The sequence below is a fragment of the Carcharhinus amblyrhynchos genome, chromosome 10 (genome assembly GCF_965287045.1).
Source record: "Carcharhinus amblyrhynchos chromosome 10, sCarAmb.v2.hapA, whole genome shotgun sequence".
In the NCBI taxonomy this organism is placed as follows: Eukaryota; Metazoa; Chordata; class Chondrichthyes; order Carcharhiniformes; family Carcharhinidae; genus Carcharhinus; species Carcharhinus amblyrhynchos.
Genome location: NC_137333.1, coordinates 66,832,826 through 66,859,703, shown reverse-complemented (window position 1 = coordinate 66,859,703; position 26,878 = coordinate 66,832,826). Strand labels below are relative to the sequence as shown.

Sequence of the window (26,878 nt, the reverse complement as noted above, 5' to 3'; positions counted from 1 at the left end):
CAGTGACCCAAGCTGGGAATCGAACCCCGGTCCCTAGCGCTGTGAGGCAGCAGTGCTAACAATTGTATCACAGTGCTGTGTTGTACGTCCCCAACCCCCCACCACAGCCACGGGAATCGTAATGGGCGGGACAGGACCATGCAGAAGTCTGTTGACCTTGGGCTGGATTATCCAGTCTTGGGGTGAACGCAATCAGAAAATCCCGCCCAAGATTCCTGCATTGAGATCTGTCCAGCCCTGTCAGAATTTTATGTTTCAATGAAATTTCCCTTTCATTTTTCTAAACTCCAGTGAATCCAGGCCTAGTCAATCTAATCTCTCCTCATAATGACAATTCTGCCATCCCAGGGATCAGGATGCTGAACATTCACTGCAGTCTCACTATGGCAAGTATATTCTTCCTAAGGAGACCCAAACTGCACGTAATACTTCAGGTGTGGTCTCACGAAGGCCCTGTACAGCTGCAGTAAGATAGTCTTGTTCCTGTATTCAAATCCTCTTGCAATGAAGACCAACATTCCATTTGCCTTTCTAACTGCTTGCTGCGCCTGTATGTTTGCTTTCAGCATCATTTCCCAATCCATCACCATCAATGATCCACTGCCATGTCTGTTTCTCTGACCGAAGCTGATAACCTCACACCTATCATGTTATTCTGCATCTGCTATGTACTTGCTCACCCAGTCAACTTGTCTGAATCACCTGCAAGGCTCTTTATATCCTCTGAATGGCCTGTCCCAAAACTAGATAGTCTTCTTTAGAAGTGTTAAATACTGTTCCGAAGATGGACTGTCAGTTTATTGTCCTTGGGATGGATTTTTCCCTCAGAGGCTGGGAACAGGACACTACGGGACACTAGGGAAGTGGGCCATGTTTTGGCCTGAATCAGGGAACAGGAGGACTGGATCCCAGGACAAGGTAGGCAGCTAATATGTTTTCAAAATCAGTGAATTTTATACATAACTGGATAAGACCCATCTGCTAATGCTTAGCCTTTTCAGTGCTACTTGAAACAGTTGCATTTTCTCACACAAGCTTACAGTCAGCTCCAAGTCTGCCTCCACTGAGCTGGTCTGATTCTCGACAGCTGCTGAAATTTGGCCAACCTGCTGAAAGTTGAACAATGTACCGGAGACAAGATCTTAATGAGTCCACAATGATCTAAATTGCCTACTTGATAGGAAGGGGTTCCAAAGGCTCTTCCTTCTCCCAACCTCGGGAAAATGTGGGAGGCAGAAAAGGGGGCAGTTGTGTAACATTGTAGCCATTTTTCCTGTCCTGCCTTCATTCCATCCCAACTCGGGGCAGGAAAATCTGGCCCCCACACGTTGGTGGTATCATTACTGGGCTTCTTGTTCATTTTGTCAAAGTATGGTATATGTGCTGACACACCATCAAAAACATTTTTAAAATCCCCTATCTTACCTTCTCAAAATCTCATTGTTATTTCATTTTCTACATGTCCCTATAGATCTCGAGTCTACAATGTTATTGATTAAATAAACAGGCACTCTAATGAGTTTTGCTCCACTTCAACACATCTTCTATCTAAAAATGCCTTTCCTGTAGCCAGCTACTTCAATACTTGGGTGAAAATGAATAGTGCTATAGACTAAAACATTATTGAACGCCTCTATCTAAAGGGCATTTTCTTCCCTCGTTAAAAGGCTGGTAAAATGTTTAAGGCAATCTGAGTATTCATAAACGGAAGAATGGAGAAATCGATTTCCAGCTCATCTTGATATCGAACACTAAATTAAAAACATAAAACCCTTTTAAATGCACTCACCAGGTTTGTTTAGAAAATAATTTTTCAGTTTCCAAAATGTATGGGCTTGACAAGTTTTAAAAGAAATTAAATCTTTCCCTCCTCTCCTGAAGGTGTCAACTAAGGTAAGTGACCTTAGCCAAACTGGCATGAGTTAGTACATGTAATCTTATTCATTTAGTCTAAAAGATCAGCCAGGGTAGCTCGAGTACTTCTTCTAAATGGATATTCTTGACATGAACTTAAGCAATGAGTGTTAGAGGATTTAAAAACAGAAAATGCTAAAATAATCTCAGTAAGTCTGACAGCATCTGTGGAGAGAGAATAGAGCCAACATTTTGAGTCTGGGTGCCCTTTCCTCAGATTGTTAGTGGATTATTTAACAATGGTTGATTCTTACTCAATGGGCATTTTCCAACAAGACTGGAAACCTTGATTGATCTTGCTCCTGCTCAATCTAAGATCACCAGAACCCATTGCAACAGCTCCACGATGTCAAGGTAGATGTCCATTAATTTGCAAGATTATGGGGAATGAATGAGGGAAGTGGCACAGGCATGATGGTCCAATTTCTCTGATGCGTGATTCTATGATTTCATAACTGGGAGATTGAACATGTGACCTTCCTGCGAAGTACTGCTCAGTCTGAAAGAGAAAATGCTGGAAAATCTCAGCAGGTCCGATAAGACTATAAGACATACGAGCAGAATTAGGCCACTCAGCCTACTGAGTATGCTCCGCCATTCAATCATGGCTGATATTTTTCTCATCCCCATTCCATATGGCCATAAGATCAAAGCTTTGTCAGCTATGACAAAGGGTCATCTGGACTTGAAACATCAACTCTTTTCTCTCCTTACAGATGCTGCCAGACCTGCTGAGATTTTCCAGCATTTTCCCTTTCGTTTTCAGATTTCAGCATCTGCAATAATTTGCTTTTTTACTATTCAGTCCATAATGGAGCAGTGCATTTATCCAGTGGGTTATTTATCGGGCAACTATGTATGTTGAGTAGACAGAACTAGTAAACAATGAAAATAATATATTAGGTAATTAAAACATAAAAAACTGGGCCCTGATTTTAAAGGACAGAGGAGTGGGCAAGGATAGTGTATGCAAACCTTGAACTGGTTGGCATACCCAAGAAGTCATGATGTGGAGATGCCGGCATTGGACAGGGGTAAATACATTAAAAAGTCTCACAACACCAGGTTAAAATCCAATAGGTTTATTTGGTAGCAAAAGCCACTAGCTTTTGGAGTGCTGTCCCTTCGTCAGGTGAGTGGAGTTCTATTCACAAACAGGGCATATAAAGACACAGACTCAATTTATAAAATAATGTAGTCATTATGTGGAGATGCTGGCATTGGACTGGGGTAAACACATTAAGAAGTCTCACAACACCAGGTTAAAGTCCAACATTATTTTGTAAATTGGGTTTGTGTCTTTATATACCCTCTTTGTGAATAGAACTCCCACTGACCTGACGAAGGGACAGCGCTCCGAAAGCTAGTGACTTTTGTTACCAAATAAACCTGTTGGACTTTAACCTGGTGTTGTGAGACTTCTTAATGAGTGCACCCAGGAAGTCCAGTGATGTGGAAAACTAACCAATCTTAATGACTGTTCATCATTTGATTTAATTTTACTGAACATCCAGCTGAAGCCGGTCAGAAACACGACCTAGCTGGAAGGGTCAAAAAGCAATGAGACCCAGCAGAAGGTAAACACTGGGGTGGGGATGTTTCTCAAACTGATACCAATATGGAGAGAAAGAAAGACACTCGAGGCAAGAGATGTTTGAGAATTTCTTCCTGTTCGTTCGAGCAGTTACTTATCTTGGCTTGCTCTGATCGCTACTATATCCTGCCAAGTTTCTCTGGCAGCTCTTACACTGAGCAGGTCTCCCCAAGCCTTCATAAAAATCATGTCACAGGAAAGGTGGAATCACTGGGCCTCAACCTGTACATTTATGTTAGGCCCTCGCTTGCCTGTTGTGGGAACTTTGGCTAACTTCAAAGTTGATGCATTGTCAGGAGGGAATAGTGCGGCCTCAGGCAGGTTTGGCCTGATCTTAACCCCTCTCATGCATCCTTATTGTTGGGTGATGGGGTTAAAAGGAACCCCTTAGATCTTAATTGACATTTGATGACCTGTGCCAGACATTAAAAATCTCCGTGCCAGAGATTCAAAAGTTACAAAAAGAATCTGTGCTAAAATTGTTCTATTTAATTGCTCACCAAAAGTAGTAATTATGAAATGTTTTGCTAGAGTAGAAAAGGAGCAACTATTAATTGGTAGGAGAGTGAATAACCAGATTTAAGGTCATTGGCAAAATAATCAAAGTGGAGATGAAGAAATAATGTTTATGCAATTAATTGTTATCATCCAGAATGCACTGCCAGAAAGGTTGGTGGAAGCAGATTGAATAGAAACTTTTCGAAAGGGCTTTTGGAAAGGGATGGTATCAAGCTGGTATTTGGTGCAACAACATAAAGTAAAAGAATAGAATGGGGATGTTTTGCAGTTGATACATCATCCCACTTCATTATTGCTCAGACCGCTAAAATACAGTGCTTATATTTGTCAAAGTTACCAACAGCACTCCTTTGCAGGTGTCTATTCACACTTGCAAAATGGCCAGCATACATCATTATAATGGCTTGAACATAGGAGAATCTCTCAATGGCACCCTGTAAGAAGGTGCACATTTTGGATCTGTGTAGGAATTGGAATAATTATGAACACAGTATGGGGACATGACGACGACAAGGGGGGAATTTTCCCCCTGACAACAAGGGGGCGGACAATGCAAAGGTCCACTGTCCTTGGGTGAGATTTTCTGATTTTGGGGCAAGTGGGGCTGGAAAAGCCCACCCAAGATCCAAGAGTAGATTTTAGGGAGGCTTTGGAAACTGAATAAAGTTAAAGCAAAATGGAAGGGTTAAGAAAAATGATTTTGTTTGAGTTTTGAAGGAGTATCCTTCATCATTGGAAGCCTACATGACTAAACCCTGAGCCACAACCCCTCCCCTCCCTGATGCCCCATTTTTCTTCTCAAAGCAAATTTTACCTCAAAAGAATATTAGCATTTATTTAAAGGAAAAGATACTTCTAGAATAAATACTGTCATGTAGACCCTTACCTCTTGATGTCTTCCAGGTTTTACATTTTAATTCATTTAATTCATGTTCTTACAATTTAGTGTATGAAGCAGTCACCTTTTGGAATCCAGGAGCACATTATTTTGTCAGTAAAATAGATTGCTGCCGGCAGCAATATTATAAGCCTGTGAGTAATTTTACCGCAGAGTCCCGTCTAGAAACTTGTGACGGCCTAAAATCCTTTATCACATGCTGCGGCGGCTAGTGAAGCAAGCCATTCACCCTATCTTAATTCAATCATCCAAAACAAACCTACACTTTCCTTTGTTATACCAAAGTCTTTCTCAAATATCCCTGAAATAGTTCTAAGGTATTTAATCTTTAGAATGCTCCCAGAAGTGTAGCTCATAGAATCCCAGCAGTGCAGTAGGAGGCCATTTGGCCCATCGAGCTTACAACAATCCCAGTCATCCCTGTAACTCCACATATTTACTCTGATCATTGACAATTTTAGCATGACCAATGCACTGAACCAGTAGATCTTTGAACTGTGGGAGGAAGCCGGAGCACCTGGAGGAAACCCAAGCAGGCACGAGGAGAACGTGCAGGCTCCGCACAGTCAGTGACCCAAGGCCGGAATTGAACCTGGGTCCCCTGTGAGGCAGCAGTGCTAACCACTGCATCACCACGCCACCTTCCTCAAATGTTATTCTTCTGCTGCACCTATCTGTGTGAATGATAAGCATACTAAACTAGTGCCCTGTTCCTGGAATAGTTGTTCTACAGTTGTTTCAGATCAAGGGGAGATATTTAGGCTTTCTCATGCTTAGTATGGCCATCAACTGGTATTTCTATGGTCCGAATGTTACTTGTCACATATCAGCACAAGTCTAACCACTTTTTAGGTCTGGCTGTTTAGGTTGGCATGGATGTCTCAGTTATCAGAAAAGTTATGAACAGAATTGAAACACTGAGGAATCGTCGTTGACCAGTCCAACTCCCGATCTTACCTTATAATGGAAGGATAGTCATTGGTGAAGCAGTTAAGTATGACTGAGCTGAGCAACTGATGCAGTGATGTTCTGAGGCTGCAGTGTTTTGCCTCTGACTGTCACAACCCTTTTGGGCTGGAATTGAACCCAGGTCCTTCATGCTGTGAGGCAGCAATGCTAACCACTGCATCACCATGCCACCCTCCCCAGTGTTATTCTTCTGCTCCACCTATCTGCATGAATGATGAGTATGCTAAGTTAGTGCCCTGTGAGGCAGCTGTGCTAACTACTGTGCCACCATGCCGTCCCATTGTTAATTCTCTGCATGCATGAAAGGCCCTATACAAATGCAAATCTTTATTCTTTTAGGTATCAATTCTAGAACATAGGACATAGAACATTACAGCGCAGTACAGGCCCTTCGGCCCTCAATGTTGCGCCGACCAGTGAAACCAATCTAATGACCCTCTAATCTAAACTAATCCAATGCTATCCATATGCCTATCCACTGACCATTTGAACGCCCTTAAAGTTGGCGAGTCCACAACTGCTGCAGGCAGGGCATTCCATGCCCTTACTACCCTAGCTCTAGTTAATGTTTAGTAGTTTGAATCTGTGCCCATTTGTCTTTCTCCCACTGTGAAACTTAAATAAACTTTCTGGATTAATCTTTTTCCATGTACTTTTTAAAAATTCATTCGTGGGATGTGAGTGGCACTGGCTAGATCAGCATTTATTGCCCTTCCCAAATTGCCCTTGAGAAGGTGAGCTACCTTCTAAATGTCCTTTCTCATGAAAGTGGTTTCAGGGTTCATTCCTTGACCTCCAAGTCTCTCCACTTTTGGCTTTGAATCTCAGTCCCTGGTCCCCATTCAGCATTCCCCTGGATTTTGGACTGTCTCCTCAGCCACTGTTTACTCCTCTAGCTTTAGTTTTGTTCCCTGTCCTGACATTCCACCATATTCACCCTAGTTTCTGACCTCCCTCCCAAGCTCTATTTCCCCTCCACCCAGCTTCCCTTACTTCAAGGCTGCTGCAATGCCAACAGTGGACGATATTCATCAACTCTAAACTGGCCACTCACACCATGCAGCTTGATGGAAATCAGGCCTGAAGTAAATATCAGAGGCAGCCTGGGTCTCACCATTCGGACACAGCCATCGGACACTACCCCCTCCAGTACACCCACGTCGACCTGAAATTTCTGAACCTCACTGCTGTCCGTTTAGCTGTGGGATATTACATGAGCTAGGATTTAGTGTTATCATTAGGATAGACGGGGTTAGGATATTGAATTTGATGATCAGCCATAATCAAGCCGAATGGCAGAGCAAGCTCGAAAGGCCAAATAGTCTACTGCTGCTCCTATTTTCTATGTTTCTATTCTTTTGCTCTCCTGCAATGTTAAGCATGCAGCCATCCCAACATCCTTCTTACAACACCAACAACAACTTGCATTTATATGGCACCTTTGACATAGTAAAGATTTCCTAAGGAATGCCAGCAGACACAATTTGACATTGAGACACAGAAGGAGATAGTGGGATAAGTGACCAAAACCTTGGTTAAAGAGGTAGATTTTAAGGAGTGATGTAAAGGGAGGGAGAGAGATTGAGAGAGGTTTATGTTTCAGGCCAACTAACAGGGCGATTTACATCATCCCAAGACAGCACAGTTGCAGCCTGGATGCACCCAGGATCTGTGACCGGTATGTACTTTTAACACTTATGCTCAAAACAAAAACACTGCTTGAGATTGCAGCCCACAATAAATGTTAGTGAGCATCAATGCCTGCAATCAAAGACATATAGAGGTCAGCAAGGACTGAAAGTATAAGCAGAAATGATTGCGTGCCTGATTCAAACAGTGAGAATATGTCATCAAATTATATACGACAGCGTTATCAGATTCTGGCTGCAATTTTGTATTCTGGGTTGATTGACCTGGGATTTATGGCTTGCTCTCAAAACTGCGGAAATTTTTCAAGAGGCAGGAAGTAGTGTGAAAAAGAACATTTCAAATTAAAACTGAGTGCCTGGAAGCTGCTCAAACAAACACGGTTGATTTTTCAATGGTTTTAAATATCAGTTTGCAAAACACATAGCAAATTTAAATAAAGCTGGCTGCTTTCAGATGAGACTTTGCCGAGGCTATGAATGCGACAGTAATGTCCTGCAGTCATGTGATATTCTCAATTTTGACAGAGATCTGACTCAAAAATGAACACAGATGTGTGTTCAATAGGTGCTAATACAAACACGCCTTCCAGCTGCACTTTTCATGAGCAAGAGCCTGGGCTGACAACCATTTACAGAGCTTTATGCTTTGATTAATGAACAATTTGGTCTCTCATTATGACATTCAATGCTGAATGACACACGTACCATCTTTATATTTTGCTTCCTTGCAACATAATGAAGTGTATTCACAATTTAAAAGTTGCTAATTGCACCAGTTACTTAGTGCAAACTCAATTTGTAATATATTTATTTTGACGGATGTTAAAAGATGTTAGTCTAGAAATTGCTGTCAGTGATGTTTCTGTGTGAATACTTAATGTGATCATGTCAAATGTTTCTGTTATTTTAACAGGAGCTGTGTTAATGCCTCTGTCAAAATAGCAGGGAGAGAGAAATTTAATACATCCTTAAAGTGTTTGCAAAATAATACCATTGATTGTGATTTCCAAGCTGAAATATTTTTATTCTCTCTCTCGTAGATCTATGCACCAAACCAACAGGAACACAAAGAGTGATGATCTGATGCTATATTGGTGTTTTGAAACAAATCATCAGGCTTGAAAAGAGAAGATCCTTTTGTGTGACTAACAATGCTAAACATTACTGACGATCGCTCAGTCGTGACATTAACTTCAAAAGAAAGGTGTTCCATTCCCTAGCACTTGACTTCCCTCACATAAGAAATAAGGGCAGCTGTAGGCCATTCAGCCCTTCCAGCCTGTTCAGCTTTTTGAAAAGATCATGGCTGGTGTGATTTGAGACCTTACTTCCACTTTCCTGCTCTTCTCCCTGCCCCTCCCAATCCATTCCTCCTCTATCAATCAAAAATATGTCCAAAAGAGAAAGTGCTGGACAATCTCAGTAAATCTGGCAGCATCTGTAAGGAGAAGAGCTGATGTTTTGAGTTCTAATGACCCTTGGTTCATCTGGACTTGAAACAATAGCTCTTCTCTCTCCTTACAGATGCTGCCAGGCCTGCTGAGATTTTCCAGCATTTTCCAATGAATATAGGAACATAGAAACTAGGAGCAGGAGCAGGTCAATCATTCTTTGAGCGTGCTCTGTTATTCAATATGATCACGGTTCATCTGCCATCTCAATGCCAAATTCCCGCTTCCTCCCCATACTCCTTGATGGAATTAACATCTAAAAAATTGTCCATCTCTTTCTTGATTACATTCAGTGACTTTGCCTCCACAGCCTTCTGTGGTAGAGATACCATATGTTCACTACCCTCTGAATGAAGAAATGTTTCCTCATGTCAGCCCTAAATGGTCTTCTCTATCTCCTGAGAGTGTGGCTGGAATTTTCCAGCTGTTCACACAGTGGGACCTTCCTGCCCTGCTGATAGCACATCCTGCCATGAGTTTCCCAGCAGTGAGGGGTGCATCCAATAGGAAACCCCATTGATAATGGCAGGACTGGAAGATCCATCAATGGCGGGAAACTTCCGCTGCTGCAAAATACGCGGCAGATTGCACGGAATATCCGGATTCTGGATTCCCCAATCAGGGAAAACCAGGGAATATAGGCTCAACGTGCTCTATCTATTGTCATAAGAAAAACTCTTCCTCCCAGGAATCAGTGAAGTGAACCTTCTCTGAACTGCTCCCAACGTAATTATGTGCCTTTGTAGTTAATATGACCAAAGCTGTACACAAAATCTAGGTGCCATTTCACCAGCACCCGGTATAGTTGCAACAAAACTTTAACATTTATATTCCATCCCCCTTGCAATAAAGACCAGCATTTAATTTGCCTTTCTAATTACTAGCTGTATCTGGATGCTGACTTTTTATGATTCATATAGAATGGCACCCAGGTGCCTCTGCATCACACTATAAGGCAGTTTCCAATATTAAATAATATTCTGCTTTTCCTGCCAAAATGGACATTCTCACATTTTCCTGCATTATACCCCGTCTGCCAATTTTTTTGCTCATTCACTTAATTCACTATCCATATCCCTCTGCAAACTTTTTATATCCTCCTCGCTTTTCGACCTATATTTATATCATCAATAAACTTGGCTACAATGCAGTCGATTTCTACATCAAACTCATTGATGCAGATTATAAGTAGTTGGGGGTTCAGCATTGATCACTGTGACATTCCACTAGTTACAGTTTGACAACCTAGAAATAACACATTTATCCTAACTCTCTGTTTCCTGTTAATTATGATGTGGAGATGCCAGTGTTGGACTGGGGTAAACACAGTAAGATATCTCACAATACCAGGTTAAAGTCCAATAGGTTTATTTGGTAGCACAAGCCACTAGCTTTCGGAGTGCTGCCCCTTCAGCAGATGAGTGGGAGTTCTGTTCACAAACAGGGCATATAAAGACACAAACTCAATTTACAAAATAATGTTTGGAATGCAAGTCTTTACAGGTAATCAAGTCTTAAAGGTACAGACAGTGTGAGTGGAGAGAGGGTTAAACACAGGTTAAAGAGATGAGTTTTGTCTCCAGCCAGGACAGTCAGTGAGATTTTGCAAGCCCAGGCAAGTTGTGGGGATTACAGATAGTGTGACATGAACCCAAGATCCCGGTTGAGGCCATCCTGAGGCCCCCACGACTTGCCTGGCCTTGCAAAATCTCACTAACTGTCCCGGCTGGAGACAATACACATCTCTTTAACCTGTGCTTAACCCTCTCTCCACTCACATTGTCTGTACTTTAAGACTTGATTACCTGTAAGGACTCACATTCCAACCATTATTTTGTAAATTGAGTTTGTGTCTTTATATGCCCTGTTTGTGAACTGAAATCCCACTTACCTGATGAAAGGGCAGCGCTCCAAAAGCTAGTGGCTTGTGTTACCAAACCTGTTGGACTTTAACTTGGTATTGTGAGCCTCCTGTTAATTAGCCAGTCCTCAATCCATTACTCTCTCAACATTATAAACTCTTATCTTATGTAATGACCCTTTATGTGGCACCTTATCAAATGCCTTTTGGAAATACAAATATACGAAATCTGCAGGTACACCTTTATCCGAGCTGCTTGTTATATCCTCAAGGAACTCTTTGTCAAACACAATTTCCTTTTCACAAATCATGTTCACTCTGCCTGATTGTATAATGATTGTCTAAATACCCTGCCATTACATCCTTAGTAATGGATTCTAGCATTTTCCCAATGACAAATGTTAGGTTAACTGGCTCATAGTTACCGGCTTTCTGCCTCCCTCCTTTCTTGAACAGATGTGTTACGTTTGCAGTTTTCTAATCCATGGGGACCTTTGCATTCACAATCTCTCCAACATTCTGTTTAAGGCCCTAGTACACAGGCTATCAGATCAGAGGATTTGTCAGTCTTGTTGGATGAGCATTACTCTCTCGCTAGTGATGGTGGTTTTTTTAAGTTCCCCTCCTCCCTTCAGCATCTTGATTTTCTATATTTTTGGAATACCTTATATGTCCTCTTCTGCGAAGATTGATACAAAATACTTGTTAAAACCCCGGTCATTTCCTAATTTCCTATTATTAATTCCTCAGTCTCACCCTCTAAAGGATCAATGCTCCGTTTAACTACTCTTTTCTTTTCTATATACTTGTAGGAGCTTTTACTGTTTGTTTTTGTATTTTTTGGTAGTTTTCTCTCATACTCCAATTTCTCTCTTTTTTTGTGATCCTTTGCGAATTTTTACAGCTTTCCCAATCATCTGACCTATCTCCTTTTCTTCCTTCCCATCCTTCTGAAATGTAAAATACCCTTAAATATTCAGATCCCAGTCTTCTTCAACTCACAGTGAAGCTCAAAGCAAAAACACTTGGGACAGCAAATTGGTATTCAAGTGTTTAGCTGCCATGACAGACGGTGAACATTTCTGGCACGCAGTTAGTGGCTTATTGAAAAATTGCAGGAACACCAACTGTGATTTACTGTCCTGTCCATTGAATTGAATGGACCAGCAATCTTGGACACTACACCCACACTTTACAATAAGCCCTGGTTAATGTTGTGTGACACCTCAGAAACTTTCACCCAGAACACCATTAAAAATCTGGAAATACTCAACCGACATAAAACCTAACACAGCCTGGCTATAGTGTCCAAATTTGGGCATACACACTTCAGGAAAGACCTGGGCTAGAATTTCAATTTCAGTTTATTTACTTGTGTTACTGGGAATGAAAATTACATGTTGTTTATATGGAGCAGAGGAGCAGGTTTTCCAAGTGCTTTTTGACAAAGTCGATGCACAAATCACATTATAATGTTCTCTCTTTCTCATGTGTTACCTCCTGATCGACATGTGAGCCAGCACAGCTGTTGATTAATATTAACTGAAATGTAAAATACCATTTCTTTGATGAGAGTATTACAATTTCATTCTTCATTTCTAGTAATTTAAAATATGGACCACAGGTTTATTCTATTTAAATAACTCAAATTCTAATTTTTAGAGGTGATTTTCTCAGTTTTTTTTAACCTGTGTTTTGAGGATTGTATTTGCAATTCATAGCCATTTGCCTATGAAAACCACTGGCCTTGTTAACTGGGTGCAGAATGAAAGAACTTGTGGTTATATAGTATCTCTCATGTCCTCAGAACACCTCAAAGCTCTTTGCACCCATTGAGTTACTTTTAAAGTGAAGTTATTATTGTGCATAGCTCAACTTGCATTCAGCAAGGCTCCACAAACTGCAATGCATTTATCAGATAATCTGCTTTGAGTGATGTTGGTTAAGGGATTCATTTTGTTTCAGACACTGGGGGATCTCCCCTGTTCCTCTTTGTAATAGTGCCATGGGGTCTTTTATTCTGCTCTGAGCGGGCAGAGAAGGCTACAGTTCAGCCTGCCATCCAAAAGGCAGCACCTCCATCAATGTAACACTCCCTTAATGTTGAACTACAAACATACAAACAAGGACCAGGAGTAGGTCATTTGGAACCTCGAGCTTGCTCTCTCCACTTAATGAGATCATGGCTGATCTCAAATCTGTATTCTGCCGACTCCAGCTAACCTATCACCCCCTTGCTTACCAAGAATCTATCCAACTTCCCTTAATCATATTCAAAGACTCTGTTTCCACTGCCTTTTCAGGAAGAGAGTTCCAAAGACTCATGACCCTTTGAGAGAACAGATTTTGCATCGCCTCCATTTCAAGTGGGTGAGCCCTTACTTTGAAACAGTATACCCTAGTTCTAGATTCTCCCACAACAGACTTTTGAAGAGACCTACCTCGCATTAAGTTGATCTTTCTCTACACCTAGCTATGACTGTAACATTATATTCTGCACCCTCTCCTTTCCTTCTCTATGCATGGTGTTCTTTGTCTGTATAGCATGCAAGAAACAATACTTTTCACTGTATACTAATATATGTGACATTAATAAATCAAATCAAATCAAAGACAGGAGCCAGTCTCTCCACCTCCACCCTATTAATTAGCCTCAGGTTCTTACATGTTTCAACCATAGATTATAGCTGGGAATTTTCCAATCCCGTTCACAGGTGGGTTCGGCTACAGGAATGGAAAGTATAGCGAGAAGTATAAAATTGTGCTCTATGCCGGTGTGAACGCATGACGCAATTATCTGCTGCCCTGTCAATAACAGGGGTGCATTTCCCCATGTTCAACATTGAGACCCTCTTCTGAATACATTAACTTGTCATTATCAAGCCTGTGCACTGGAATCATCCCCCACCCCATCAAAAGATCCATCCATGATGGCGTGACATGAGGTCCGACTGGTCTCCCATGGTGTGCAGCTGGTGAGCAGTACTCCCAGGGAAGTTCAGGAAAGTGCAGTGCTCAGAAGGGTGAGGGTCATGCCTAAATATTCTCTGGGTAGTAGCCTGACACTGTCTGGGCACTAACCTGGCACCACATCATGACCTTGGCATTACCCAGGCACTGCTTGGGCAATGCTCTGGGTGTTCCAGGGTGAACTGGTTTGGTTGCTGTGCACTGGGAGGCCTTAAAAAAGGTGCCCCAGATCCTCCAGTTTCTAAGTTGCTGGCAGGATGGGTGAATCAGAAGCCACTTCCCCGCCTGACATCGGTCTTTGCTGATATCCAGGAAAATGTCACCCTGTGTGTCAGCCTAGATTGTGTATTCAAACTTAGGAGTGTGGCTTGAAGCCATGAGCTTTTGTCTCAGATTGTGTTCTCACTGTGTCAAGATGCTAAGCTCCCAGGCTAACGTCAATGCAGATCTCCGGTCATGAAGAGGTATAAAAGAGTGGACCAAAGCTATATGCAGAAAATGAATCAATTCACATAGCAGTGGCACTTCCATGATGCAACACATACATCTTTAGACTAAATAAGTCATATTTTACATATATCATAGTCAAACATATAAACTGTAAAATGGCACAGAGACCCTTACGGTACCTACATGGACATGTATATGAAAGTTAAATAAATGTATTTTTATTTGTTCTGAGGTTTTGGGCTACACTTATTGGCCATCCTGACTGTAACCAATTAAATCATAGTGCTACTTAGGCCTATTTTGTCAACATTATTGACAATATTGTCATGTTGTGGGTAGCACGGTAGCACAGTGGTTAGCACTGCTGCTTCACAGCTCCAGGGACCTGGATTCAATTCCCGGCTTTGGGTCACTCTCTGTGTGGAGTTCGCACATTGTCCTTGTGTCTGCATGGGTTTCCTCCAGGTGCTCCGGGTTCCCCCCACAGTCCAAAGATGTGCGGGTTAGGTTGGTTGGCCATGCTAAAATTGCCCCTTAGTGTACTGAGATGCGTAGGTTAGGGGAATTAGTGTGTAAATATGTAGGGATATGGGTGTAGGGCCTGGGTGGGATTGTAGCTGATGCAGACTCAGGCCAAATGGCCTCTTTCTGCACTGTAGGGTTTCTATGATTCTAAGATAGAGACTTCTTGGTGGCAAGATGCAGGAAAGCAAACAGGATTTGTGTAACTGCAGCAAACAAAAGACAAATGCTCCATTGCATTAGCTCAGACAAGAAGCCATCAATCAAATGGTACCACCTCTCCCTTGTTAGCAGTAACCCACTTTATATTCCTAATCCCTCGTGCTGGCACGTCGTTGGTGAACTGAATGCTGATGCCATTGTCAATGGCAATTTTCAGCAGCGTGCAGCAAAATGTTGACGACCTTTCCGGGGTCATTCGTGGAGCAGCAGGCAGAATGGTGATGATTACTAAGCTGCTGTTTGAGCTTTTTCAATGGTTAATCATCACCCTGGTCTGGGAATGAACTTCATTATATTACACCTCAGTTCTAGTGTGTGTTGCGAAGAGGTGTGATGAGCCACAGTTATGTAGCTTCAATTCCCCAGCAGTTGGGAGTCAGCAGTCCAACCTTACCTGCACTTGGAACAGCTTATATTGTCAGACTGATGAATCACAGCCATTCCCTCAAAAACAGGCATTCATATATAGAATCCTAAATTAATGGTTACATCGCAACTGCACATTAAAGAAATGAAAGCCTTCTGATTTATGTGAACTATGGCAGTGATGCATCGCAAAGGTAAAACAATAAAGGAGGCTTGTCAGCTCATCTTTGTCACCCCTCCTAGAAAATGATAACTCCCCAGTACATCTGACTGTCTCATGAATAATTCCAGAGATGTTCTGCCAGAGGAGGACCATTACAGATATTCATAGAGTCCCTACAGTACAGAAGGAAGCCATTCAGCCCATCAAGTCGTACTGACTGTAATCCCACCTAGGCCCTATTACCTGCAACCCCACGCATTTCTCCTTTTAATCCCCCTTACACTAGGGGCAATTTAGCATGGCCAATAAACCTAACCCACACATCTTTGGACTGTGGGAGGAAACCAGAACACCCAGAGGAAACCCACACAGACACAGGCAGAACATGCAAACTCCACACAGACAGTGACCCAAAGCCAGAAGTGAAGCTGGGACCCTGGCACTGTGCGGTAGCAGTGCTAACCACTGTGCCACCATGCCACTCCTGAAAAGTTTAGCATATATTTAACAGCATTACCCATTCTTTCTCCAGTTTGTATCTGGTTCTCTTTATCTGATAGCTCTAGTTTAACTAGAAACAGAGGTTAGGGCCGACCTTTTAGAATCCAACATTGTCACTTTCTCTTCTCAACCACTCCCCTTCATTACCAAGAGCCTAGGATTTTCTAAACATGCCTCATAAGTTCTTTAACACCAAGTATCAACCTTGTGGTGTATCCTTGCACCACTTTTAGAGAGTGGAAGATTCCTCTATGCTATGGTGATCACAACCAAATTCAAGGTGCGCCATTCAGGTCCAGCATTTTCCTATTCAGTTTGGGAATACAGCTCAGCATGCTGTTTGCTTTATTAATTGCTGCTCTCCAAAGATTACACATAATCAGAGTTGAGACCCTTACCCATACAACATTACGCCTACTCTCCCACATCTAGTTAAACACCATTAATCATCCTTTTTTTAATTTTAATGTGAGACATTGCACTTAATTTCTACTAATTATCATCTGCTCTCACTAGCTCACTTGTGAACATTATCTTTTTTCTCACTCCTTAGTTGCCTCATTAGATGTTGCTTCGCTTGTTTGGTAAAATTGGTAAATGTGTGTTTATATATGCTGGTAATTTATGGAGATTAGGAACAGTAGGTCTCTAACACAGATCCCTGGGTGGCATATTCTATCTATCTCCTCACTTCAATATAAATCCCAAAAAGGTAATAGCTGCTACTTCCTCCTTTAAACAATTTCTGATCAACCCTCTGTATTTTATTGAGGCCACCCAGAGACAGAATAACATTTTCGGAGTAAGTGGAAAAAGCTGGTCTTTAATCCCAATGTTCTGCTCCTTTACTGCCAGCCTCAATGCATGTCAGTGCTATAAAATATATCTGCTTATTCCTTAGCTCTGCCCATTATGCTGAAGGAAACTGAAGCTGATTGCACCAAATTGAAAATTGTCAAGGAAACGGAAGAAAATCAGAAGAGCCTTTTCGGACTTCTCTGACCTTGCATGACTATGAGTTTAACCCAACCCACTTAACTTTCTGAGGGAGGTCCATAAAATTCCTCCCAGACCTCCAAATATAATCAAGAAAAAATTCTGAGCTTTTAGTTCAATTCTGCAACTTATATACTACTCAACTACTAAAAAAAATGAATCCCTGAGTTGACTTGCCCTTTGTCTCAGCAGCTTTGGAACAATCAGGTACCCCACAGTAATGCATCATCTCTGCCTATACTTGCTTTAAGACCTCAAACGCCTGCTTAACCGTATTTAAGAACAACTTCAATTTGAATGCAATTTATATATAAAGGGACAATACAGCTTTCACTGGAACATAAATTGTTAGTCATTTTACAATACTATTTTATTTTTGTAAAACGTATAAGGGTAATTTATCTTAAAATAAAAATAAATGAATACATTTAGTTGATCTCCAGTGGGAGCTAAACTGAGTCACCAGCAGGTAAGTGAAGTTACAGTGTGATCAACTTACATAGTCAGTTTCCATTATAAATGTGGATACAAGAATTTATAATGGAAAATGTTGACAGGAAAGTCCATGCAAATGTAATATTTTTAATATATATTATAATTTTGAATTCACATATGTTTGAATTTGAGTTGCTGTATTTGAGCACTGAAAAAAGCCATTCAACTATAAACTTTGGTGATTGAGAGTTTTTTTTCATTTCAGCAATGGGTGCAGATCAGAAAGAAATGAAATTTTATATACACCTGGATAGTTGACCGTAAAATAAGGTATGCAGCAAACACACGGTAGTCCTCCAAGGGGACAAAATCAGCATAACTTTATGCATTTTACGGTCTACGCATGGTGTATATAAGTTACGTGCAGAAATGTGTAAATGATTATTTAGAGGTCATTCACACATTTCACTTATCTATAAAAAGCAGCAATTTCTCTTGGAACCTTACCGTTTGTGGAAGCATTCAGATAAAATTTTAGAAAGGGTATACTTATATTGAAGGGGGAAAAGGTAACGTATATGCACCATGGCATCAGGCTTGACCATAAAATGCACAGAGTTAATAGATAAGTGACCAACCTTGGTGAAATATCGCATCCTTGCTGCATAAAGGCACCCAGAGAAAACCAAAGACTGTTAAAGATGCCAAATTCATTGGGGGGTTGATCACTTGGTGTTGCATCTTGTCCATCTTCTGGTTCTTCGGTATGCCATTCGTATGGGCTAAACCTGCTGACCAGGAAGAGTACCACGCTGACTCCAATGTAGGCAAAGACGATACACATCCAAATTTCATACGCCAATGGATCAAGGAAGGAGAAGACGCCAGGTTTGGACTTCTGTGGCTTCTTGATCATAATGGAAATGCCCAGGCTCATGAAAGGCTTGGAAAAGTCAATGACCTCTTCTCGTACTAAAGTAATGGTCAGTGGTGCCACACCAATCTGTGCTCTCTGCGAAATGGGGGAAAATCCTTTTTAAACACGTATCTTAAAATACACATGGGGTAGATGACACCAGAGCAATCAAGCTTTAAAAGAACATCTCTAATATCTATAGATGCAGTTGACTTATTCGGCTCTCCTTAACATTAGAAAATTAATTATTTCAAGAAGTGCAATGCAGATTGTTACACTATATGACTTACTGATTGTTCATTCATTTTAATAGTTTTCTGACACCATCATTTGACAGAAGAAAAACAAAGTGCTAGGAAGCCCCACTTTCTGAATTATGAATGTGCCATATCATTATTTTTGCTACATTCAAACAAATTCTAAAATGTATTTCAGTGCCCTTTTGTGATTTTTCGAGAAGGCAATTTATCTGTAGTCAGATGCATTTGCAGGAAACTTAGTCATTTGTACTCACTTACACTCGCAAACACAGATTAACAGTCTCTTTAGAACGTACACTCCAGTAGACAATGAATGTCTCAATGCTTTAACATAGAAGCATCTTGTTACATCTTGATACAAATACTCTCCAATGGACAAGGATGCTGTTTGGGACCTGATTGTGGTTCTGTGTAGGCCTGTATGGCACGCAGAAGAGCAAGTGGAGCCTGCCAGATTTCCAGCATTGCTATTTTCAGTATACTGGCTCACTTCTCCTGAGATTAAGATCATATTTTGGAATGCCATTGTCAGCGCTTGCTCTAAAACACTGAATTATTTACTGTTAAAAGGTCTCAAACCAGTGGTAGCATCTGTAAGAACCTGTGTGCTAAATATAGAAGATGCACAGCAAGTATAAGTGCAAATCGTACAGCATTATGGATAATATAAAAAGATCAGACTGAATCAGACTGCATTTCACCAGAAGGAAGGCTGCCAATTATTTTAACGCAAACAAATTAGGGTCATATTGTGTATTCTTCCACCTCCGGAGGGTGGAATCAATAATAACGCGTACAGCAGCAAAAGACAAGGTTGTCAGCTTAACTGTCCAGCTTATAAATAGTACATGACATTGGGGAGACTTAAACAGGAAGAAAGACTTTAACAATCTCATAGTACTCATGGTGTCATTAACATACAGAGGGATCTGTACATGCAGGTCAACAATTCCCTGAAAGTTGCAACACAGATGGCTAAAGTGATTAAGAATGCATATGGCATGCTTGCCTTCAACAGCCGGGGCATTGAGTACAAGAGTTGGGAAATCATGTTGTAGCTATATAAAACCTTAGTTAGGCTGCATTTGGAGCACTGTTTGCAGCTCTGGCCACTACACTAACAGAAGGATGTGGAAGCTTTGGAGAAAATGTAAAAAAGGTTCACCAGGATGTTGCCTGGTCTCGAAGGTGTTGGCTACGAGGAGAGGTTTAATAAACTAGGATTGTTTTCATTGGAAAGACGGAGGCTGAGGGAAGACCTGATAGAGGTCCAAAAAATTATGAGAAGCACAGACAGGGTGGATAATCAGAGGCTTTTCCCCAGGATGGAAGTGTCAATTACAAGGGGGCACAGATTCAAGGTTGAGAGGGGATAAAGTTTAAGGGAGATGTGAGGAGTAAGTTTTTGATGCAGAGGATGGTGGGTGCCTGGAACGCACTGCCAGAGGAGGCAGTGGAAACAGGTACATTAGCAACATTTAAGAGGCATCTGGATGGGTATAGGAATAGGGAGTGATTAGAGGGACATGGACTGAGTAAGGGAAGAAGGTATATTTTAGTTTAGTTAGGACATCATGATCAGCACAGGCTTGGAGGGCCGACGGGCCTGGTCGTGTGCTATACTTCCCGTTGTTCTTTGTTCAACACCTTGAATGGAACTAAACTATACAGTCCAAGATAGGTTGACTCCTGTCTGTGTTGGCATTAGGATCCTTCCAGAAATTGTGTGTCGCAGAGTGGGGCATGGATCTTGCAAGCAGGGAGACCTTATTACTTTAAATTGCCCACTGAAACAGGCTATCCTTACTGAGGAGGGAGAATATCAGGAATTGGGGGGCTGCATATTGAGGGGAAACTGGGCAATGGGACTTCATGGGAGATTGGGGAATGCAGATTGGGAAATTGGGGCTCAGGGAGAGACAGAGATTGGGTGTTGGAAGTTCAGGTGACAGGGAGATTAGAGCTGAGGCGAGTTAGGTAGCTTATGCTAGGAAATGTCCCCACTTGGCTGACACACAGTTCAAAGGGTGTGGAGGGAGTGGTTGTGGGAGGTGGTTGTGGAAGGAGGCTGTGGAAGGTGGAAGGAGGCTGTGGAGGGTGGGTGAGTGGGGGGGGTAGTTGAGGGGGGAGTGGTAGAATCAGGATGGGCCGCTGACTCTGGAAGAAGATCCTAGGTAGCTTCGGGGACAAGTGAATGCTGAGATCATGTCGTTTTGGAAGCAGCCCTAGCCCTCACCCATCACCCAACCCCCATACCCCCCTTTTGCCACATGCCATTTTCAATGCCACTCACCCAGTATCCTACATGATTAGACTGCTGGAGCTATGTGGAAATGAAAAAAAAACTTCCAACAGTTTAATACAACTCTGACTCAACGCTGGCATCTCTACATTCTGACACACTTGGTCATGATTAACACTCCCATTCATGAAATCCATTCAAATCTTTTAAATCTCCTCAAGTGATTCATCAAATAAACTACTATTCAGAGCTCACATCAAAAACAGCTAATCCTATAACAGCATCTTTAAACTCAGCACTTAGACTCAGGATATGGGGAGGCCATTTTGGACTGTGATGATCAGAAATTTCTTCATTCAGAGGGTGATGAACTTGTGGAATTCTCTATCGCAGAAAACTGTGGAGGTCAAGTCATTGAATATATTTAAGAAGGAAATAGATAGATCTCTAGACTCTAAGGGGGGTGTGGGGGGGGGGGGGGGGGGGGGTGCAATTCTCCCAAAAAAATTTGGTTGGATTTGTGGGAAAACTAGAGTAATTCACGCTGTTTTCTTTTAGTGGGAGTTCACAGAAAAATATCCCACACTTTGTACACTGAAGAGGCTGCCAGCCTCAATATAATTAAATCTCAGCAGGCAGGGCCTGTCCCTGCTGGACAGGCTGAAACCAGTTGGCCTCTGCACATGCACAGTGACCCCGAAGTATCAGCCACTTGTTTGCTGACTAGCCTGGGACCCCCTCAATGCTGACCACCCCCCCCCAAGCCCCCCACAGTCAGATCGCAGCTCTCCCATCCATTCTGGGCCAGCTCTGAACTCCCCCTTCTGGCCTGCCCTGATCCCTATGTAGTCCCCCCCCACCCCAGGCAGACCCATTCCCCAACATTGACGACCCCCTACCTCCCGCAGGCAGACACCCCCCAGCACACAGCCCCCACACAGACTCCCACACGCAGACACCTGCACCCCACCCACCCCGCCCCCCCCTGACCATCCCCATGCCAGCCCGCTCCGATAGCTGGCCTCCTTCCAGTCCTACAGGATCCCAATGCGAAGTGGCAACAGGACTCCCAAAGATTGCCCCCTAGACACTGCCCCCTTAGTGCTGCCCCATGCCTGGTGGGCAGTGCCAAGGTGCAGCCTGGGCATTGGCACTTTGCCCTTTGGGATGTAACCAGATGTCACAAGGTCAGAGGTTACACGGTCAGACTGTCACATGGTCAACATTATAGGAACGTCACTAATCAAGGTTGGCAAGTCTAGTTGGCCAATTAATCCCAACCAGGCCAATGGTTCCCATCCTGAATTGATTGTTGCTGGCCTTGTCACATATCAGGGCAAATTTGACTATAATGTCCTCCTGGGATAAACTGACAAAAAGTATCATGGAGCATGCAGGATGGAAAGATGACATTTAAAAAAAATACAGAACAATGAACCCAAACAAAATAAAGAGACACTCTGACATTTTAAAGTATAATTTGAACTGCAGATACATTTGCTAGGTATGTTTTTAATCTCCTTGACTTAACTTTGAGAGAACAAAATACGGTTAGCTTTCCAATGATAGCAATGAGATTAGTCATAATCAGGATATTTTTGTTTGTTTTGAAAGAAGTCAGGGAACCTACATTGTTTTAATTGTGAGAAATTTGCTTGCTTCCTTTGGAACCAAGTAAAAAGTTAAAAGGGAATGACTGTCTTCACTGAACAATGGAACCAGTCAATACAGCATGTTGAACATTTTAATAACTGTTTCTATAAACCCTCTTTCAGAGATGTACTGAACTTATGAAGGGACAACATTATCTGCAATCTGTATTGTCACAATGATGAATAAGATCTACGTATAACTCCACCAGCTAACCAAGAACATACTGAACTGTTTAAAGAGGATTTTCTTAATACAAGAAATGACATTGACCAAAGATGGCTGCAATGAGTCACTTGATATCTGGACTTCAAGTTGACCTTTCCTGGAAAATTGCTATATGGGTTGCACTGACATGTTGCTCATGGAATTTCACACCTGGAGGTGTTGAGGTCTACTTCAAGGCGGGCAATTGAGAGGAAGATATTAAAAGTTCAAAGTTTTGGACTTTGATCAAGCGTGTGATCTTATTGAATGGCGGGGCAGGCTCGAAGGGCCAGATGGCCTACTCCTGCTCCTATTTCTTATGTTCTTATGTTCTTATGTAATCTTATCAAGCCAACAGGGAACTGCTAGCCAGTCAGGATGTACAAGGAACAGACACTCAAACCTCAGTGAAGGATGAAAAAGCCCCTGTCTCCTGTTAGTTTTTATTATCTTGAAATGTGTCAAAGGTTTCTGAGATGCAACATCAAACTGTGCTTAGTTGTTCTACAACAATGGCTTCAGCAGATGTGGTAATCAAACTCCTTTGGAATAGACAGCAAGCATGACTTTAAGATTTACCAAGCAGAAACAGAGAATCTGGGAAAGTCTCTAATTAAGGAATAATGAATTTCTTTCTCTCTCTTAAGTTAAGTAAAGCCCTATCTCTGCGTCCAAAAATCTATTCACAACAGAAAGTCCAATCACAACAGGAAAGAATATCAGAAGAAAATTTTTGAGTTTTGGAAGACAGATTACAGATTCAAAGAAAGAAATCTTTCTTTGAATCTGTGGGGTGGCAAAGTAGCACAGTGGTTAGCACTGCTGCTTCACAGGTCCAGGGTCCTGGGTTTGATTCCCGGCTCGGGTCACTGTCTGTGTGGAGTTTGCACATTCTCCTCATGTCTGCGTGGGTTTCCTCCAGGTACTCTGGTTTCCTCCCACAATCCAAATGCTAAGAAATTGCCCCTTAGTGTCTAGGGATGTGTGGATTAGTGGGTATAATGTGTATGGATATGGGGATAGGGCCTGGGTGGGATTGTGTTCGGTGCAGACTCGATGGGCCGAAGGGCCTCTTTCTGCACTGTAGGGTTCTATGATTCTATAAATCATCTCCAGCAAACAAACTTCAGTCCAAAGATGTGAGGGTTAGGTTGATTGACCATGCTAAATGGACCACAGGGTCAGGGGATTAGCAGGATAAATCTGTGGGGTTAAGGGGTTGGGGTTGGGTGAGATTGTGGTTGGTGCAGACCCGATGGGCTGAAAGGCCTCCTTCTGTACTGTATGGATTCTATGAATTAAATTCTGAGAGGAACTAGCTAACTTGAAATGGCCATAACGTTTAATAATCTATACCTCAAGCAGCGCACTTAATTTTTTTTTTTATCTGGACTCTTAGTGTTCCTTATTACTGGTATCTGTGTGTATGACACATTACACCTTTTATTATTTTTTCTTGGGTTTAGAGGCTACTAAACTTAGTCTTTATTTGACACAAGAAAATCTTGTTGATTGGTTCCTTATTATTCATGGCATTAATAGCAAAAAAAAATCATTTGGAGTTAAAAAGGCATTCACAGGGAAAAGAAATTTAAAAATCTTTATTGTAGTTAAGTATTGAGATATTTCCAGACCCTGAGAGACAGACACTGCGTAAACCTGGCTAGGATGGTGCAGTAAAGCGTTTAGAAATATATAGAAAGAAATAGGAGAAAATAACCTCAGAAGCAAAAGCTGTGACTTTGAGTTTAAGAAAAAGTGGAACTTAAGTTTAAAAAAAAAGACATTTAAGAAAGGAGAGTACACAGATCAGTGTTTTTAAGTGATTGCAAAAGGATATCCCAAGGAGTTTAGCTTGGTCTCTAAAGAGTGGGAAAGTGTAAAAACTGAGAACGCTGGGTTCCCCGTCCCAGCAAACTGCATCAGTAGAGGGGTGAGTTCGGGGCAGCGGACCCAGCACTGAGTGACTGTAGGCAGCAAGTTCTGAAGTTTTAAAAAATTAAATTTAAATCCTCAACCTGTTTAGAAGACAAGTTAAAAGTGTTAAAAATGGCCCTTTAGACCGCAAGAGCTTGAGACCTTGCAGTGACATTGACAAAAAAGAGGCATATCAAAGGAATAGACAAATGGACTCTCCGAATGGCCAGAGAAAGAAATAGCTGCAGAGCTTGCTGAGAGATCCTTATCAGTAAAAAGCAGAACTTTTAAAAGTTTAAAAAAAGACTTAAAGGGGGATGTGCCAGGTTTACGCCAAAACTTCAAAAGCATGGGAAAAGTACAGAGATTGAACTGGCAGCTGCTGGTAGTAAAAAAAAGGTTGACAGTGTTAAAGTGGTAATATAGCTAAAGTGGTAATATATTTAAAGTAGCAAGCACAAGAACAAGCAGCAGGCAATGGATAGGAAAGCTGCAGAAGATCCCAGATAGAGGGCAGCTCTCAGAAAAGGTCCACAAGCTACGAAGATCTCAAGGAAGAGACAGTGCAAGACCTCAGAGGAGGCAATAAGATCTCAGGGAAGATGCAATAGAAGACCCAGAAAGAAGCCGCTGAAAGACCCAGGAGGAAGGGCACTTAATCACCCTAGGAAGGAAATGAAATACCCCAAAGGAGGACAACAATGAAAGACTCAGAGGAGGGTACCAAAAGACAAAAACACCAAAACTCTACCACGTGGATGTGGTTGGCGAGGTTGTCAGAACAGAAATCTCTGTTGGCCTCTGGCGGGATTTTACGATCTCGCCTGAATGAGGCTGTAAAATCCCATCTTAAATGTCCAAATAAAGGACAATGAGACAATTGCAGAGTGGAAACAAGTCAGCAGTTTGTCAGAGACTGACCTAACCAACAGTGAAGTCAAAGAGTTTAGCTGAAATTAAGACAAGTAGAAATGATGATTTCATTTGTGAAATGTATGTCTCCAGTAAGAACATGATGGATTCACCTTGGAAGAAACACAGAAATTAAAGACTTCAAATGAAACTAGAAACTATTGAACATCAAGAGGAATCAACAAAAAAAAAATTAAAGCTCTAGAGAAGACATTAAAATAACAAGATGAAACGACTGGCAGTAAACTTGAAAAAAATGTTGCAAGAATATTGACAAGATGAAGTTAAGAAGATGGAGAACATAAAAGTCAATGGAAAATCAACTTAACTTCATGAAAATGCAATTAGAAAATAAGAAAAATTCCAGTGAAGAATTGAATCAGGAAAATAAAAGTTTGAAGAAAGGAAGCTTGAGAATGAGAAATTAATTGCAGAGTTAAAGACATTGAAATTGACAGCAATTCAGACAGAGTAGGAAACTGAGATTCCATGCCAGAAGAGGGTTATTGAAATGGTCATGAGAATGGAAAAGCAGCAAGCCTGTAAGGAAGAGTTCCATGCAGGACTATATTTGGAACTGTACACAGTTAAAACCTACCAATAAAAGTGTTTATCATTAAATAAACACAAACCTGAAGATCTCACCAATGAGCCATCACATCTACAATAATTAAAAACCCATCCTAAGTACTTAACATGACACAGTGTCATTTTATGAAACCTCGGTAGTGGATCAATCAGATCCCTGGAATTATTTTCTCTGTGACCAGACTCCTGTCATACACAGGAGAAATAGAGGGTTGGATTATTCATAAACATGTGGATCACTGGAAGAGTTGAGAGACGCTCCAGCACAATGTTGCCATCAAAAAACGTTTTTGAACCTGTAAATACCGAAGAACCTGTGTATCTGATTGACCTGTTATAGACATAATTGATGTCGCTGTGGCAGCAAATAGTATTGTACTGTCTGTGTCAGAAGAAATACCCGTTATTTGCAGCTCCTGTTAATGTCAATCCCGTGGAAGCATCTCAGAGTAGAGAATTATGATGCTCGACAAGACTCAGGCAAAACCTCAAACACTCCACTTATAAATGTCCAACTTGCTTAGTTAGAATTTGGGCTTGAGTGACTTGGTTATTGAAGATTATATAAAAGAGTTAAAAGGGGGACGGTTAGGGCTAGGTTAGTGATTGCCCCTTTAAGGACAAGGGCAGCGGAAGCAGGTCTCCTGGCTTGAGGAACTAATTAGAATTGAGAGTGGATAACCACAGCATGGGGTGGAGTCCTCTC

At 41.7% G+C, this 26,878-nt stretch overlaps 1 protein-coding gene across 7 annotated transcripts in view; it reads right to left on the bottom strand.

Moving 5' to 3' along the window:
• Positions 1-26,878, bottom strand: part of LOC145349012 (glutamate receptor 4) — a 262,985-nt gene that overhangs the window by 19,938 nt on the left and 216,169 nt on the right. For all 7 annotated transcript variants that reach the window (XM_080197219.1, XM_080197220.1, XM_080197225.1 and 4 more), the window contains exon 11: positions 18,119-18,492. In XM_080197219.1, coding sequence (XP_080053345.1) covers positions 18,119-18,492 — 374 coding nt within the window. The remainder of the gene's footprint in view (positions 1-18,118; positions 18,493-26,878) is intronic.